Source organism: Notamacropus eugenii, chromosome 1 (genome assembly GCF_028372415.1).
Source record: "Notamacropus eugenii isolate mMacEug1 chromosome 1, mMacEug1.pri_v2, whole genome shotgun sequence".
NCBI lineage: Eukaryota > Metazoa > Chordata > Mammalia > Diprotodontia > Macropodidae > Notamacropus > Notamacropus eugenii.
The window spans coordinates 430,701,343-430,715,802 of record NC_092872.1 but is presented as its reverse complement, the minus strand read 5'-3'; the positions used below and the strand labels follow the sequence as shown (position 1 = coordinate 430,715,802).

Here is a 14,460-nt window from a genome sequence, read left to right as displayed (position 1 = left end):
ATTTTTTAAAATTTCTTTTCTTGTCTTACTATAGAGCTCTCAGACGTGTAAATTTTAAAAATATATACTTTTGAGTGGATTTTTTTTTTTCAGTTTGTAGGTGGTTGGTTTAATTGTGAGACTTAAAAAAAAATAAACACCAGTTAGTTTCACATTTGATTCTGGTAGTTGTCAGATCACTTTCCAGGTGTTCCATACCCTCTCTCATATCCACAAATACCATAAGCATAATATACCAACTTTAGGAGCAAGTAGGTGGCCTGAAGTCAGGAAGATATATCTTCTTGAGTTCAAATCTCACCTCAGGAAACTTACTAGCTGTATGACCCTGGGCAAGTCACTTAACCCTGTTTCCCTCAGTTCTCTCATCTGTAAAAATGAGCTGGAGAAGGAAATGGCAAACCACTCCAGTATCTTTGCCAAGAAAACCCCCAATGGGGTCCTGAAGAGTCAGACATGAATGAAAAGACTGAATAACAGTAGCAACAATATACCAGCTTCATATAATCTGGAAATTTATTGCAGGAATTACAGGATTGAAGAGATCACAGGATTTAGAACTGGATTTGACCTTAGAGACATCCCTACATCTAAACTCCTTGTTTTATATATGAGGAAACCAAGCCTCAGAGTAAAGAAGGCATTTGCCCAAGATCATCCAGTGAGTAACTAGCAGATTTAGGGTTTGAACCAATGGCCTCTGACTCCAGATCTATCATGTTATCTACTGCACTGAATGGTTTCTCAAATGCCTTGCCTGTGGGTGCAAGTTGCCTCTTATACAGCATGACACAGTAGGAACAACTTTACGCTCAGAATTAGCAGCCATGGGCCCTACTGCTGGCTCTATCACTAAATATACTAGGCGCCTTTGGACAAGTTTCTTTCTATATTTGTTTCCCCACTTTTAAAATTAGAAGGGCACCTATGTGTTGCGATGGGTAGAGCTCTGGACTCTATCCCAGTCAGGAAGACATGAATTTAAATCTTCACTTATTAACTGTGTGAATGCTGGGCAAGTCACTTAAACACCATCTGCCTCAGTTTCCCCAATTGTAAAATGAGGATAACAGCACCTGCTTCTTAGAGTTGTTGTAATGAAGTGCTTAGCACATAGTAGATGCTTAGTAAATGCTTGTTTCCTCTCCCCTTTCCCTTCCCCACACTAGATCATCTCTCCCTTCTAGCTCTAACATGAGAGATTTGATAAGACTCAAAGAAACATCTTGAGAACCCTAACTCCTGAGAGCTGAAATGTTGCCACTCTATGTATGAGTGAGGCAACTCTCTTCTTCTTCTTGGTCCTCAGTCTTCTTATGTGTAAAAGAAGGTGACTAGATTAAATTGTCTGTAAGTCCATTGCCACTGAGCAGGCTGATCAACTAGGGTCTAGCACAGTACTTGGCAGGAAATAGTTACTTTAATGCTGAATGAGGGAAACATCTAACTGAATTTCAATAACTGCTTTGAAAGGAATGGGCACATTCCAAGCTTCCCTGGTGTTGGATCCTTCCCTTGGATTTCATGGGAATGCCCTAACACTACTGCTCAGTGGTCACAATACTAGTATGTGGGCTACAAAGTATTTTATATTGTATATTTTTTGTCCTAGGGATGCACTATGGCTATAAATCCCAGAATTCAGGAGAATCATAATGGCAGATGATCCAAGAATTCATGGAAAGACACATGGCAGGCACAAGCAGGATGTAGCATATTACCAATGATAACCTATTTGTCTGAAGGACATTTATGGCAGGAAAAGAAAATCGGTGTAACATGAAACGAAAGTGAAAGATAGTGGAGAGGTGGTGTGGTGTGGTGAATAGGGAACCAGACTTGAATTCCAGAAGTCCAGGGTTAAGATCCTATCTCTGACTCATTGTGTGACTGGGTAGGTGATTTAACCTCTGCGAGCCTTAGTTTCCTCATTTGTAAAACAGGAATAATAATACTCATAGCACCTATTTCACAGGATTCTTTTGAGGATTCAAGCCAACAGACTTGTAGCTAGTTGTACAAAGCAGTACCCATGCTAAGGATGGGAGAGAAAAAGACAAGATGAACGATCTCTGTTTTCAGGGAGCCTCCATTCTACTGGGAGACAGATTATATGGACAAGAAAGCAGATATGAAATATATGCAAAATAAAATGGGAATTCTAAGAAGAACATGAATAAATGAACTGGAATTCTAAGAGGAACAGAAGGCTCACAACTGTGGGGAGGAGGGGAAGAAATCAGAAAGGGGATCATTTGGGAGGCAGCACTTGAATTATGGGTAGCTAAGTGGTTAGAGAACCAGGCTTAGAATTAGGAAGACCTGAATTCAAATCTGACTTCAGACACTTAGAAGTTGTGTGACCCTGAGCAAGTTATTTAGCCCTGTTTGCCTCAGTTTCTTATTTGTAAAAATGAGCTGGAGAAGGAAATGGCAAACCACTCCAGGATCTTTGTGAAGAAAACCCCACATGGAGTCACAAAGATACAACTAAAAAACAGCTGAACAATGAAGCTAAGTTCTAATTTGGTGAAAGCTAGATATTCAAGAGACTGAAGGGAAAAGAGAGCACATTCCAGACATGGTCAGTCATGTGTCACTTTCCTGCATGGAGGCAGGAAATCTAATGTTTCATACTGAGAATAGATAATAGTCCAGTTTGACTAGAAGAGGGTATATGAAAGTTAGTCATATGAAATAAGACTGGAAATGTAGGTAGGAGTCACATTGTGGAGGAATTTAAATGCCCAGCTGAGGATTTTGTACTTCCTCCTAGTGATATTAGGGAAGGGAAGATTTTTGAATGGGGAGATGACATGGTCAGTTCTAAATTCTAGGAATATCGATTTGGCAGTTGTATGGAGAATAAACTGCAGAGGGGGAATACCAGGAGTAAGTCAAATAAATAGGAAGCTATTGCAATAGTCTGGGCAAGGGGTGATAAAGGTCTGAACTACCATAAAGGCTACGTGAGTGAAAAGAAAGAGACAAATGTGAGGGATGTCAATACAGACAGGAACAAGACTTGGCAATTGATTAAACAAGGGAGTTGAGAGAGGAAGAGGGGTCAAGGATAGTTCCAGGCCTGTGAACTTGGATCACTTGGAAGGATGATGATGCCAGTCACAGAAAACTGTCAAGTTTGAAGGAGGAATAGGTTTAAGAAAAAATTGAATGAGTTGTGTTTTGGACATGTTGAGTTTAACATACTTAACATCCAAGTGGAGATGTTTAGCAAGCAGGATTGGAGTTCATGAGAGAAAGTTAGGACTGGACATATAGATCTGAGCTGCATTTTCATAATGATAATATTTGAACCCAAGAGAATTGATAAGGTCACTGGGAGAAAGGATAGGAAGAGAAGAGGATTCAAAACAAAGACCCTTAGGAGATTCCCACATTTAGTGGTCAGAAGAAAAAATGACCTAACAAAATAGATTGAAGAAGAATGGGAGACAGGTAGGAGATAATGTATGTAAAGCACTTTGCATACTTCAAAGTGACTTATAAATAAAAGTCTTGGTATTATTTATATAACAGATGGGCGACCTCAGTGTTGTACAGCTAACTATGAATCAAAAATCAGAGCAAGGCCCCTAATTAAGTGGATTGTGTATGGAGGATTTCTAGAAAAAGATGGTCAAGAAAGCCACAGGATAAAAAAGGCATGGAAAGCCCAGGAGGTGCCCTGCTGGAAGGAGTACTCCCATTAACAAGACCAAGGAAGGGTACTTAAGTATGACTTGTCTCTCTTGCAAGACTGATTGGGAAGTCTGAACAGCTTATATTCTGGGGTGTCATGTGTTTGAGCTGTGTGTGGGGGATGGAATTCCACAATGATGTGTGGTGACCATGAAACCAAATGTCTCTTCCTCATTTTAGCCAGCCAAGCTTTCCAGACCTTGAGCAACTTATGAAGATAACTCCAATGGAAAGCAGCTCCCTGCTTCACAGAATCACAGAAATTCAGAGTTAGAACCATCTTCATAGCTCACGTTTCTATAACACTTTAAGGTTTATAAAGTACTTTCCTCAGGTCCCCCTAGTGAAGCTCAGGTGGGTACTGTTAAGTATCATTATCATCCCTATTCTACAGAGGAGGAGACTTTGAGGTTCAGAGAGAGGATCTACCTATAAATCATAAATCTAGTAAAGATTACTATTGGGATTTAGACCATTTCTTCTAATTGAAAATAGGTGCTTTCTTTTCCAAAGGTGAAAATCACAACTCACAAAAGGGAAGTGACTTGTCCATTGTCACACATGGCCTCAGCAGCAGAGTGGACTACTCAGACCAAACATTCCCATCTCCAGCCCCATTTTCTTTCCACTGTGCCACAGATTTTGAGATATAGTCCTTTAGGACTGGTGGAGTAAAGAAAGGGGAAATTACAAAGCATTATGTAAATCTGAGTCATAATAACACTAATAATAGTAGCAATCCTTCTCCATTTATGTTTTGGGTTTAATTTCCCAAAAGAATCACTTATTCTGTTTAGACTGGGCTTTTACAGGGTGACCTTGGCTTACATGTAGGTTGAACACCTGAGGGAGGCAAGTAGAGAGGAAGGGGAAGGAGTGTCCTTGTCTTCTAGGGGTTCTGATTCCACTTCCTCACTTTTGAATGGATAGAGTACAAAAAAAAATGTGGTGCAATGCAAATAACAGGGTCCTGCATCCATGCGGAATAAGGATCAGATGAAGGAATTGGGGATACTTAACCAATAACTGAGAAGACTCAGGGGAGACACAACAGCTGTCTTCAAATATCTGACAGGCTGTTATGTGAAAGACATAACAGACTCATTCTGTTTGGCCCCAAAGACCGGCACTAGAAGTAATGGGTAGAAGCTGCCAAAAAGCGAATTTAGACTTGATGTCAAGAAAAGCTTCCTAATGGTCAGAGGGGGCTATTAGTTGTCTGGGCCACTTCAGGAGGCAGCGGGTCCCCCCTCATTGAAAGACTTCAGACAGAAACCAGATGACCATTTGTTAGGGATGCTGGAATGAAGATTCTTCTTCTTCAAGTATGAAGGACTTTAGGCCTCTCCCAAACCTGAAATGATTAATTACTATCTTTCTATGGGTTCAGGACTGGGAGTCAATCTTACATTTTCTATACTGAAAATGGTATAATCTATCTGCTGCACATTGACAAGGAATAGTGAGCACTGCGGCTGTAGAATCATGGAATCTCAAAACTGGAAAGGGTCTCAAAAGGCATCTGAGTTCAAACTGGACCAAATATGGATGAAGATATCATTCTAGGAGGCAGTAAGGGGTGTGGAGAGAGTCCTGGATCTTTGTCACAAAGATCAGGGTGATTTGTTCACCCTGAAATGTGGGGGGGGGAGGGGAGCAGCTTAGATATTATGTGAAATAAGGTCAAAAGGTGTCAGTAAAATGTGTGTGTGTGTGTGTGTGTGTGTGTGTGTGTGTGTGTGTGTGTGTGTTTTAAAAGAAAACAGAAACACTGGGATTCAGGGTCAAAAGACCTGACTGCTAGTACCAAACCTACAACTGAATTGCCAGGTTCTTTTCCTTTTCTGGGAATCAGTTTTCTCCTTTGTCAACTAAAAATGGTTAGACTAGATAACTTCGAGGGTTTCTTCTCCCTCTTACATTCTATATTCTAAAGCTCCTTTGAGTCTTGACCTTTTTATGTTCCATGTTCTAAAGTTCTTCCCAGCTCTGACTAAAATAGATAGAAAGAATTCTGGACTTGGGATCAGGAGCCCTGAGTTAGACTCCATGCTCTGACACTTACTAGCTATACTTCTCAGATTTGTGACCACAAGCAAGTCACATAACCACCATGGAGCCTCAGTTTCCCCATCTATAAAGTAGGGTGGTGGTAATCCCTGTCCCCTCAGTCTGTCATAGAGCTGTTAAATGAAGCAACTGAGAAAATGGATGGAAACATACTTTAAAATGCAAGACATGATTATTTTTTATGATGGGGGTTCACCCCCATCCCCCTTCTTGCACCCTGCTGAACAGAAAAAGCCATGCCCTCACTTTGGTGAGGGCTATAGGGTTGGCTTTGTGAATACATAGTAAAGTGTGGGTGCTTTTTTTTTATTGCCTGTTTCCAGGGTGCCCTGAAGAGCTCTGAATAAACCACAGCTGGGGAAAATTGGACAGTTTGGGGGCCCTAGAGAATTATGGAGCCATCCTCTGAGGTCCACTCTCCCAGGCTTAAGCCTGTAGAGTAGAACATATTTCCCCGGACTCCCTGAGGAAAGCAATTCACAAATGTGCTCAGATTCTACTCTCTCTTTCTGTCTCAGATCAATGAGGCAGTGAGGGGTAATGGAAATAGAACCATACCTGGAGTCAGAAGGCCAAGGTTTGAATCCTGCCTCTAATGCTTATGAGTTGTCCAATCAGCGGGAAATTCACTTCAATCTTCAAAGTTACAGTTTTCTTGTCTATAAAATGGGTATAATAATACTTGTACTGCCTCACAGGTTGGCTGTGGGAAAAGTGCTTTTAAAGTGTAAAGCATTATAGCAATGTGAGTTTTTATTATTACTGTTATAAGACAGAATTATGGTTTAATAATATCTAGCATTTATATAGCATTTTAAGATAGGCAAAGCACTTTACAAATATCATCTCTTTTGATCCTCACAACAATCCACTGAGGTAGTTGCTATTGTTATCCCTATTTTACAAATGAGGAAACTGAAGCAGAAAGCAGTTTAGTGGCTTGCCCAGGGTTACCCAGCTAGTAAGTGTCTGAGGCTGACGCTTTTAGAAAGGCAAACTGAATAATCAAATTCTAGCTTCCTGATCCCTTCTTATTAGTAATTATCTGAGAAGGGGTGTGAAGTGAGTAGGAATATGAATTCCATGGATTTCACTAAAGTAATTCTCCTCCTGACTATCAGGGAGTTCTGCCCAGCAGACCAGTTAACTAGGAATACATTCTTCCCTTGCCTTCTTCCACCTCTTTCAGCTTTGACTGCCTTTCCAAGATAACAGACTAGCAACCTCTTCGATTTTCAGTCAGTTTTCACAGGTCTTGGTCTTTTGTCCCTGATAAGGTGATACAATGCATCTGGCAGGTACAGGGAAGGGAGACATTTCTGCCTGATGTTCTCTAACCAACCCTCTCTGAAGACGGCAACTCACCTGCTCCTGGGAATTCATTACCCGTAGCTTCATCTGCTTCAGGTATGTTGAGGTGAGGGGCATGTTGTAGTCGATGATTCCAGAAACCAGAGGGGAGGGAGGTTCATTTTCTGAAGGAAAGAACAAAGCAGAAGTCATTTATAGCCTATACTAAGGGCCCCAGGAGCTTCAAAGGAGGATTGCAGCCACTGACACCTAAGAATGCTTCATCTTTGCTCTCAGTGGACTGAGAGAAAACCCGTGCTATTCACACAACTCTCATTTTTATAATCTTCTCCCATGGGTGATGTACTTTCTTCTTAACCATCGTTGGGCTTAGTACTGTGTTATCATCCCCATTTTACAAAAGAGGAAACTGAGGCTTAGATAAGGAAGTGACTAGCTCATGCTAACATGGCTAGTGTTGAAGTGTTAAAAGTGAAACTTAGTTTTTACCTAGGGCAAAACTGAAGTGACCATTTTAAACAAGTTATTCATTCAAAAAACATTAATTATTTGCTCTATGGAGAACCCTATTCTCTGGGAAAGACACAAAGACAAATAATAAGTCACATTTCTGTGGCACATTAATATTTTAAAAATGCTTCCATCACAACAACTCTTGAGTGAAAGTATTATTAACCCCATTTTACAAATAAAGAGACTGAAATTTAGAGAAGTGAAATGACTTCCTCAAAGTCACACAGCTGTTAAATGGTGGAATCAGGATTTGAATCCAATCTCCTGACCTCAAGTCCAACTCTCTTTTGAGGAAACAGCATTTACCTTTTGCAATTCAATTCAACAAACACTTGTTAAGAGCCTACTACATGCCAGACACTGTTAATCCCTGGGAAAACAATAAGAGTCCCCTGACCTCAAGGTGTTTATAATCTTCCACGAAGGTTATGATTTCTATGCAAACATGCAAAAATTACAAAATAAGTACAAAATGGCCTATAACAGCATTAGGCTTCTTGGAAGAAATAACGTTTCAGCTAGTACTTAATGAATGGTGAAGATTTCAAGAGGTGATGATTGGGAGAGAAGTCAATCCAAAGATGGGGAAACAGCACAAGCATAGAGGTGGGAAAACGAAGCATGTGGGCAGGGGGGAATGAAGAGTCTAGTTTGACTGATGCATAGGGCACATGAAGGGGTGTAGCAATACAGAAGAAATGATATGGTAGAAGGAACACTAGATTCTGGAGAATGGGGTCCATAGGCATCTGATTGAGCCTCACTTTTCCTTATGGGGATCTTGTGAAGAAAATGCCTCATAAATCTTAAAATGCTGCAGAATAGCGTTGCTGTTATTATAAGGCTGGTAATGTGGGAAACTGGCAAGAAGCCTTGAATGTCAACTTTGGGACTTGAGGTACTATTCAATAAGTGGTAAGAAGCCACCAAATGACTCTAACAGCCCTGTAGTCTCTATCTTGGTCAGGTGAGGTTGTAGAGGAAAAGTTATGAGTGAAGGACAGCTCCAAGGTTAGCTGGCCATGTATTGATTAGAACTGAATTACTAAATGTAATAAAACACATCCCAAGTGCTTAGTGGGAGGGAGGGGAGAGAAAGAGAGAGAGAGAGAGAGAGAGAGAGAGAGAGGAGGGAGCATTGGGCTGTCCTTTGGATTTTAGCTCCATCCTCCCACTTCCACAGGATTGGGGGACTGACCCCTCATTAGCTCCCACCCCTCTTCTCTCTCAGGCAAAGCAACAGGTGGTAGAAAAGAAATACTATTCACATTCCAGTTTCCCCTCCAGCTCCCAAGCCCAGCCTGAGAGACCAATGCAAGGAGCAGGCTGTAGCAGAAAGACTCCTGGACCTGGAGTTAGGAGATGAGGGCAAAAGCCCTGGTTTTGCTGTTTATTAAAGGAGTGTAGTATAGCAGATAGAATACTGGAATTGAACTCAGGAAGATCTCTGTTCAGATTGTACTTCTGAAATTTTACTAGCTGGGTAACCCTGAGTCAGTCACTTAACTTCTTAACCTCAGTTTCTTCATCTGTAAAATTAGGATAAATATACCTGTAGCACTTACTTCACCTGACTTTAATGAGATAATGTATATAAAACACTTTGCAAACTTTAAGGCGCTATTCAAATGTCAGTTATTATTATATTAGTGATCTGGCTGAGCAAGCCTCTTCAGTTCAGCCCAATAAAAGGACTCTCAGTTAGGAGCCAGAAGACAAGGGTTTGAATTCGATGTCTGTATGTCCTTGGGCAAGTTACTGCAACTCCTTAGACTTCAGTTTCCTCACCTGCAAAGTGAGGGAGGTGGACTAGAGGACACCCGACTGTCCTCCCAGCTCTAAATCTATGATCCTGTGACCAATCTGAGCCTCAGTTTCTCTACCTGTAAAATAAGGAAAATATCTTTCTCTTCTTAGCTATCTGTATCACACAGTTATTGGGAGGCTCAAATGAGATAGTATCTATGAAATCTATTTATAAATTATAAATCACATTGTATATGTAATTTATCATTATTAGGTGCAAGGAATGTCTAAAAGTAACCATTATATCCCCCCCCCCTAAAAAACAAACACCATAACAACAATAAAACCATGTATCCTCTGGGCTTTTCTTAGTTCATTATCCTCCCCATCAGTTAGATTAAAAATTTCTTAACTCCTCCTTCTTCTACCCACCAGTTACTGGATTTCACCTCTTCTATATTACTGTCCAAAGACATACTCAAGAGTGGAAAGGAGCCCTCATTAGGATTATTAGGAGCAGCTGCTTCCTCCCTGATTCTAAGATCTAGTTTCAATACAAAAAAAAGATTGCTTCCAGCAAGTCAAGGGCTTTCCAGAAGAACAAGGGCCTTTCTAAGCCTGAACTAAGGAATCCAGAATTCCCTCCTGAAGCTAATAGCTCAACACTTCAAGGATCTGATATTTTTCCCCAGTGTGGACACCCCCTCCACAGACATATATCACAGCCCCCTTGCAACTAATGAAACCATAGTCTATGGTCTGTGAAAGTAGACATAGTAGCTATGGTCAAAACAAAACAAAATTGTATCATCTCATTAGCTTCTCCATATTTGACTATGGTGATCTTCAAACAATAGATACACAGTCTATCATTAGACTCAGGCAAAAAGCCTTTCCTATTTTTAAAGATATGATACAGTTAATACTTGATTGACATAACCTGGAGTTCTGGAAGGCTATGTCAGTGGTGTACAGAAAGACCTTGCTGGAAGTCTCCTCTGCAACTAGATGTCATTATAGATTTAAGTCTTGGATACTTCCCCAAATTCTTGTAATCTTACTACCAGAAATTCACTTATCTGCATAGCTATGGATGCCTTTTTGGAGGATAAGGGTGGAGATAGAGACAGAATTGGTTGAATCCTGGCTTCTGACACTGATCACCTAGACAATATATTCTTCCATTTTCCACATTCTGTTCTTTCATATGTAGGGTCACGTTCTCCCAACCTTTGACTCCCAACATCCTGGCAATCTCTGATATGGGCAATCCCAGCAGAGCAGGGACAGCTGGATTTAGGTTCAGAAGTTATTATCTGAGGACCATTTCTTGCTGACAGTCATCACTGCCCAAATTGTCAGTATTTTCTATGCTTAAGACTATAGGCAACTCAAACTTTAGCCTGGTGCATAAGATTTACTTCCCCAGGGTTAAACCTAACTCAGAGGAACAAAAACACAGACACACAAGGAAGCCCCCAAGGAAACACAAGGCTCCCCAGAGCTGTTCAGCTCAGACATGCAGGCATCTCATATGACTAATTCTCCCTTCCATCAGTGCACTTGGTTCCGCAGCTACCAAAAAAGAGCCAATTTAGCCAAGAGGTAGTGAGTCTCTTTGCTTATATCTCTTCTGCCCAAAGAGAGAATAATGGAAGAGAGGCTGGTTCCCTCCTTAGGGCTACTGGCAGCAGCTGCCACCTCCCTGCTTACATAATATCCACATTCTATATAAAAGGGTGCCAGCTCCCTTCTAGAAAAGAGGTGTTAAACACAAGGATAAAGATGTAATTGGGGAATATTTAAGAAAATAAATAAAAATAAAATAGAATATATATAGTATTAATATGTGATTTTCTAAATCTATAGGGATTCTTTGAATGGTTTAATAGTCCCCATTTTTATTTGAGTTTGATACCACTGTTCCAGAAGAACAAGGGTCTCATTAAGCCTAAATTAAGTAAATAGTCCAGAATTCACTCTGGAAGCTAAAGAATTAGAGAGAAATGTCTTAAGGACCAAAATAGGTATATTGTACCAAGATTTTAAATGTTCTCAGCAAGGGTGTCATTCACAAGCAAAAGATGACTATACTTTTAGATGTTACCCAGTAGAAAAAGTTGCCGTATTAAATACCAAGGGGTGTGACCATGAATGATCCAACAGATCCTTAGTGAGAAAGAAGAGAGCTTCTGGAGACATATTTCAGTATCTCTTTGTGAAAAGAGATGGAAACCAATTCAAAGGCTGGATGTGTTTATAGAACAGATAGTTCAGAACAGAAGTTTCCCTCAAACCCAGTCAAGCTAAACCTACTCCATCACCTGAAATCAGAAAGTATTAATGAATCAACAAAATCTCTGGCCATGATACTTCCTGCATTTTCCCAAGGCCAGTCACAAGGTGGCAACTTTTGAAGCAGTTTTGCGAGAGGTAGGGAAAGCTTGGAGATGTCCTCTAAGCCATCCTTTCAGCTCTCATATTTATGTTTATTTTAAGGCTTTAAAGATCTGTGATCTCATCTATGGGGAGACCTTCTTTCACTGATAAACAGCATAACTCTTCCAGGTATTTGAAGATAACTTTCATGAGTTGCTAGAGCCAAAAAGTGGCCAACCTTCTGGTGACAAGTATGTAACATCATCATCATCATCATCATCATCATCATCATCATCATCATCAAGAATAACTAGAGCAATGCAGAACTGACTGTGTGTCAGACACTATGCCAAGCACTTCACAATTATCATCTTACAACAAGCCTGAGAAGTAGGTGCTATTGTTATCTCCATGGATGAGGAAACTGAGGCAAACAGAGGTTAAGGGACTTGCCCAGGATCACAGTAAGTGTCTGAGACTGGATTTGAACTCATGTCTTCCTAACAGGAAGGACCTAAAAGGCCCAGTCCTTTATCCAATGTAGCAGCTGGCTGCCCCAACAATTGACAAAGAGTAGTCATTTCATCCACCTATACAATAGTTCGCAAAACATTATAAATAAAAGAATACATTCACAGTACACTGATTTGTGTCAGGACCATTTCTATCTAAATTTCTTTGAAAATAGAAGAAGAACAAGATAATACTGTACAGTGGCTGAGAAAGGCAGCACAAGGGTGTGGAGAGAGAGAGAGAGACAGAGAGAGACAGAGACACAGAGACAGAAACAGAGAGACAGAGAGACAGACAGACAGAGAGAGAAACAAAGAGAGAGATAGAAAACCAGTCTCAGTGCCAGGAAAATTTGAGTTCAGATACTGCCCCCAACACTTGATGGTTCTGACTCCATGTTAAGTCACTTGACACTGCCCCAGACAATGCTAAGTGTATGAGCTGCAGAGCAGGTTTCACAGTGACAGGGGGTATTTCCTCATGGACAGTTTCCTATACTAATGTGGTAGCTAAGTCAAACAGTGGATAGAGCACTGGGTCTAGTCAGGAAGACCTGAGTTCAAATCCAGCCTCATATACTCACTAGCTGTGTGACCCTGGGCAAATCACTTAACTTCTGGCTGCCTCAAATAAGGATAAAAATAGCACCTACCTCCCACAGTTATTATGAGGAACAAAAGACATAATATATTTAAAGCACTTAACACCATGCCTGGCTGTAAATGTTTATTCCCTCCTTTTAAGTGATATCACAGATCTGGTGCAGAAACTAACTCATTAAATGGCATTTATATAGTACTTTTAAGTTTTTACAAACACCTACATTATCTCATTGTCTTCTCACAATGACTCTGTTAAGTGGGTACTGCAGATACTATTCTCACTCTTTCAGATAAGGAAACTGAGTCACAGAGAGATTAAGTGACTTGCCCAATGGCACACAGGTAGTAGTTACCTAGACTGGTCCAAGGACCACAGACACAAAGCTTGTGTCCCATTGGCATAGCCCTTGAGAGCTCAGGGGTTAGCTCTATACCAAAGTGATCAGGGAAGAATAAATAGTACCTTAAGTAGAGAGGGCCAGAGCCTCAGCAAAGGCCCAAGTCTCCACTTTACCTCCTGGTTGTAAGTCTATGTTCTCTCATTGGCCTAAATGCCTCAGTGGTCCTCAGGTACCTCACAGAAATAATGACTATAGAGTCTGGCTTCTCTCACCCTGGTTTCCTGTTTCCTGAAGCCCTTGTTTATACTGCTCACAGAGAAGGGAGAATCAGGATGCAGGAGCCTGGACTGCCCATGGTTAGAAACAGGCAAAGAAAGGATACTTTTCACAAACCTAGGAAAGCAGTATTCAGGGGCTTCTTCCAAGGTAAGAGGGAGTGATGTCCCTGACCTAGTTTTAGTTAGAAACAGCCCAGGAGAACCTCCCCTTCCTCGATAACCCCTTGCTGCAGGCCCTCACTTTACAACTAAACTTTCACCTTTCTTGCCCAGTGCTGGATCAAGTCAAACAAGCCCAGTCTAGCCCTGATGGGAAGCATCCCTTACCTTTCCTAGGACAGTGGATGAGGGTCAAGGGAGAGAACACTGGCAGTGAAGCAGCAATGACAGAGAACACCAATCTCTAACGTCCAGAGGGACCATGAAAAGTGCAAAGGTCAGGGTGTTGCTGTTTGGTCAGCGTAGCCAGCGTCTGCAGAAGAGCCCACCTGTGTTCTGCCAGGCATCCAGAGCCAGTTGATGCCTCCTAGGCATTTTGAGGGGGTGTTATATTTAGAGATAATTCTCTTGTTAGCAGGAGAGAAGGGAGAGAGGGAAAGGGAGAGAGAGAGAGGGAAAGGGTGGGGAGAGAGAAGAGAGAAGGAAAGGGAGGAGGAAAGAGAGGAAGAGAAAGCAAAAGAGATGAGAGAGAAAGTGAGATGGGGGATAGAAAGGAGAGGGGGAGAGAGAGAGAGAGAGAGAGAGAGAGAGAGAGAGAGAGAGAGAGAGAGAGAGAGAGAGAGAAAGGAAGGAGGAAGGGAAGGGATATTTTCTGTCCTGACAGTTTCCTCAAATCCCTTTTTCTCCAAGGAACAAGAAGAAGGTGAGAAATAGTATGATACAGGAGAAAGGACATTTGCCTTGGAGTCAGAAGATTTGAATTCAGAGCCATCTTATTTCATTTTGGAACAGCTCTCATGATTAGAAAGATTTTCCTTATATTAAGTGGAAACCTGCCTCTCTGCA

At 41.2% G+C, this 14,460-nt stretch overlaps 1 protein-coding gene across 1 annotated transcript in view; it reads right to left on the bottom strand.

The window, feature by feature from the left end:
* Nucleotides 1-14,460, bottom strand: part of NOL4L (nucleolar protein 4 like) — a 197,188-nt gene that overhangs the window by 110,550 nt on the left and 72,178 nt on the right. The window contains exon 4 of the mRNA XM_072631604.1: nucleotides 7,138-7,247. Within this exon, the coding sequence (XP_072487705.1) occupies nucleotides 7,138-7,247 (110 nt within the window). The remainder of the gene's footprint in view (nucleotides 1-7,137; nucleotides 7,248-14,460) is intronic.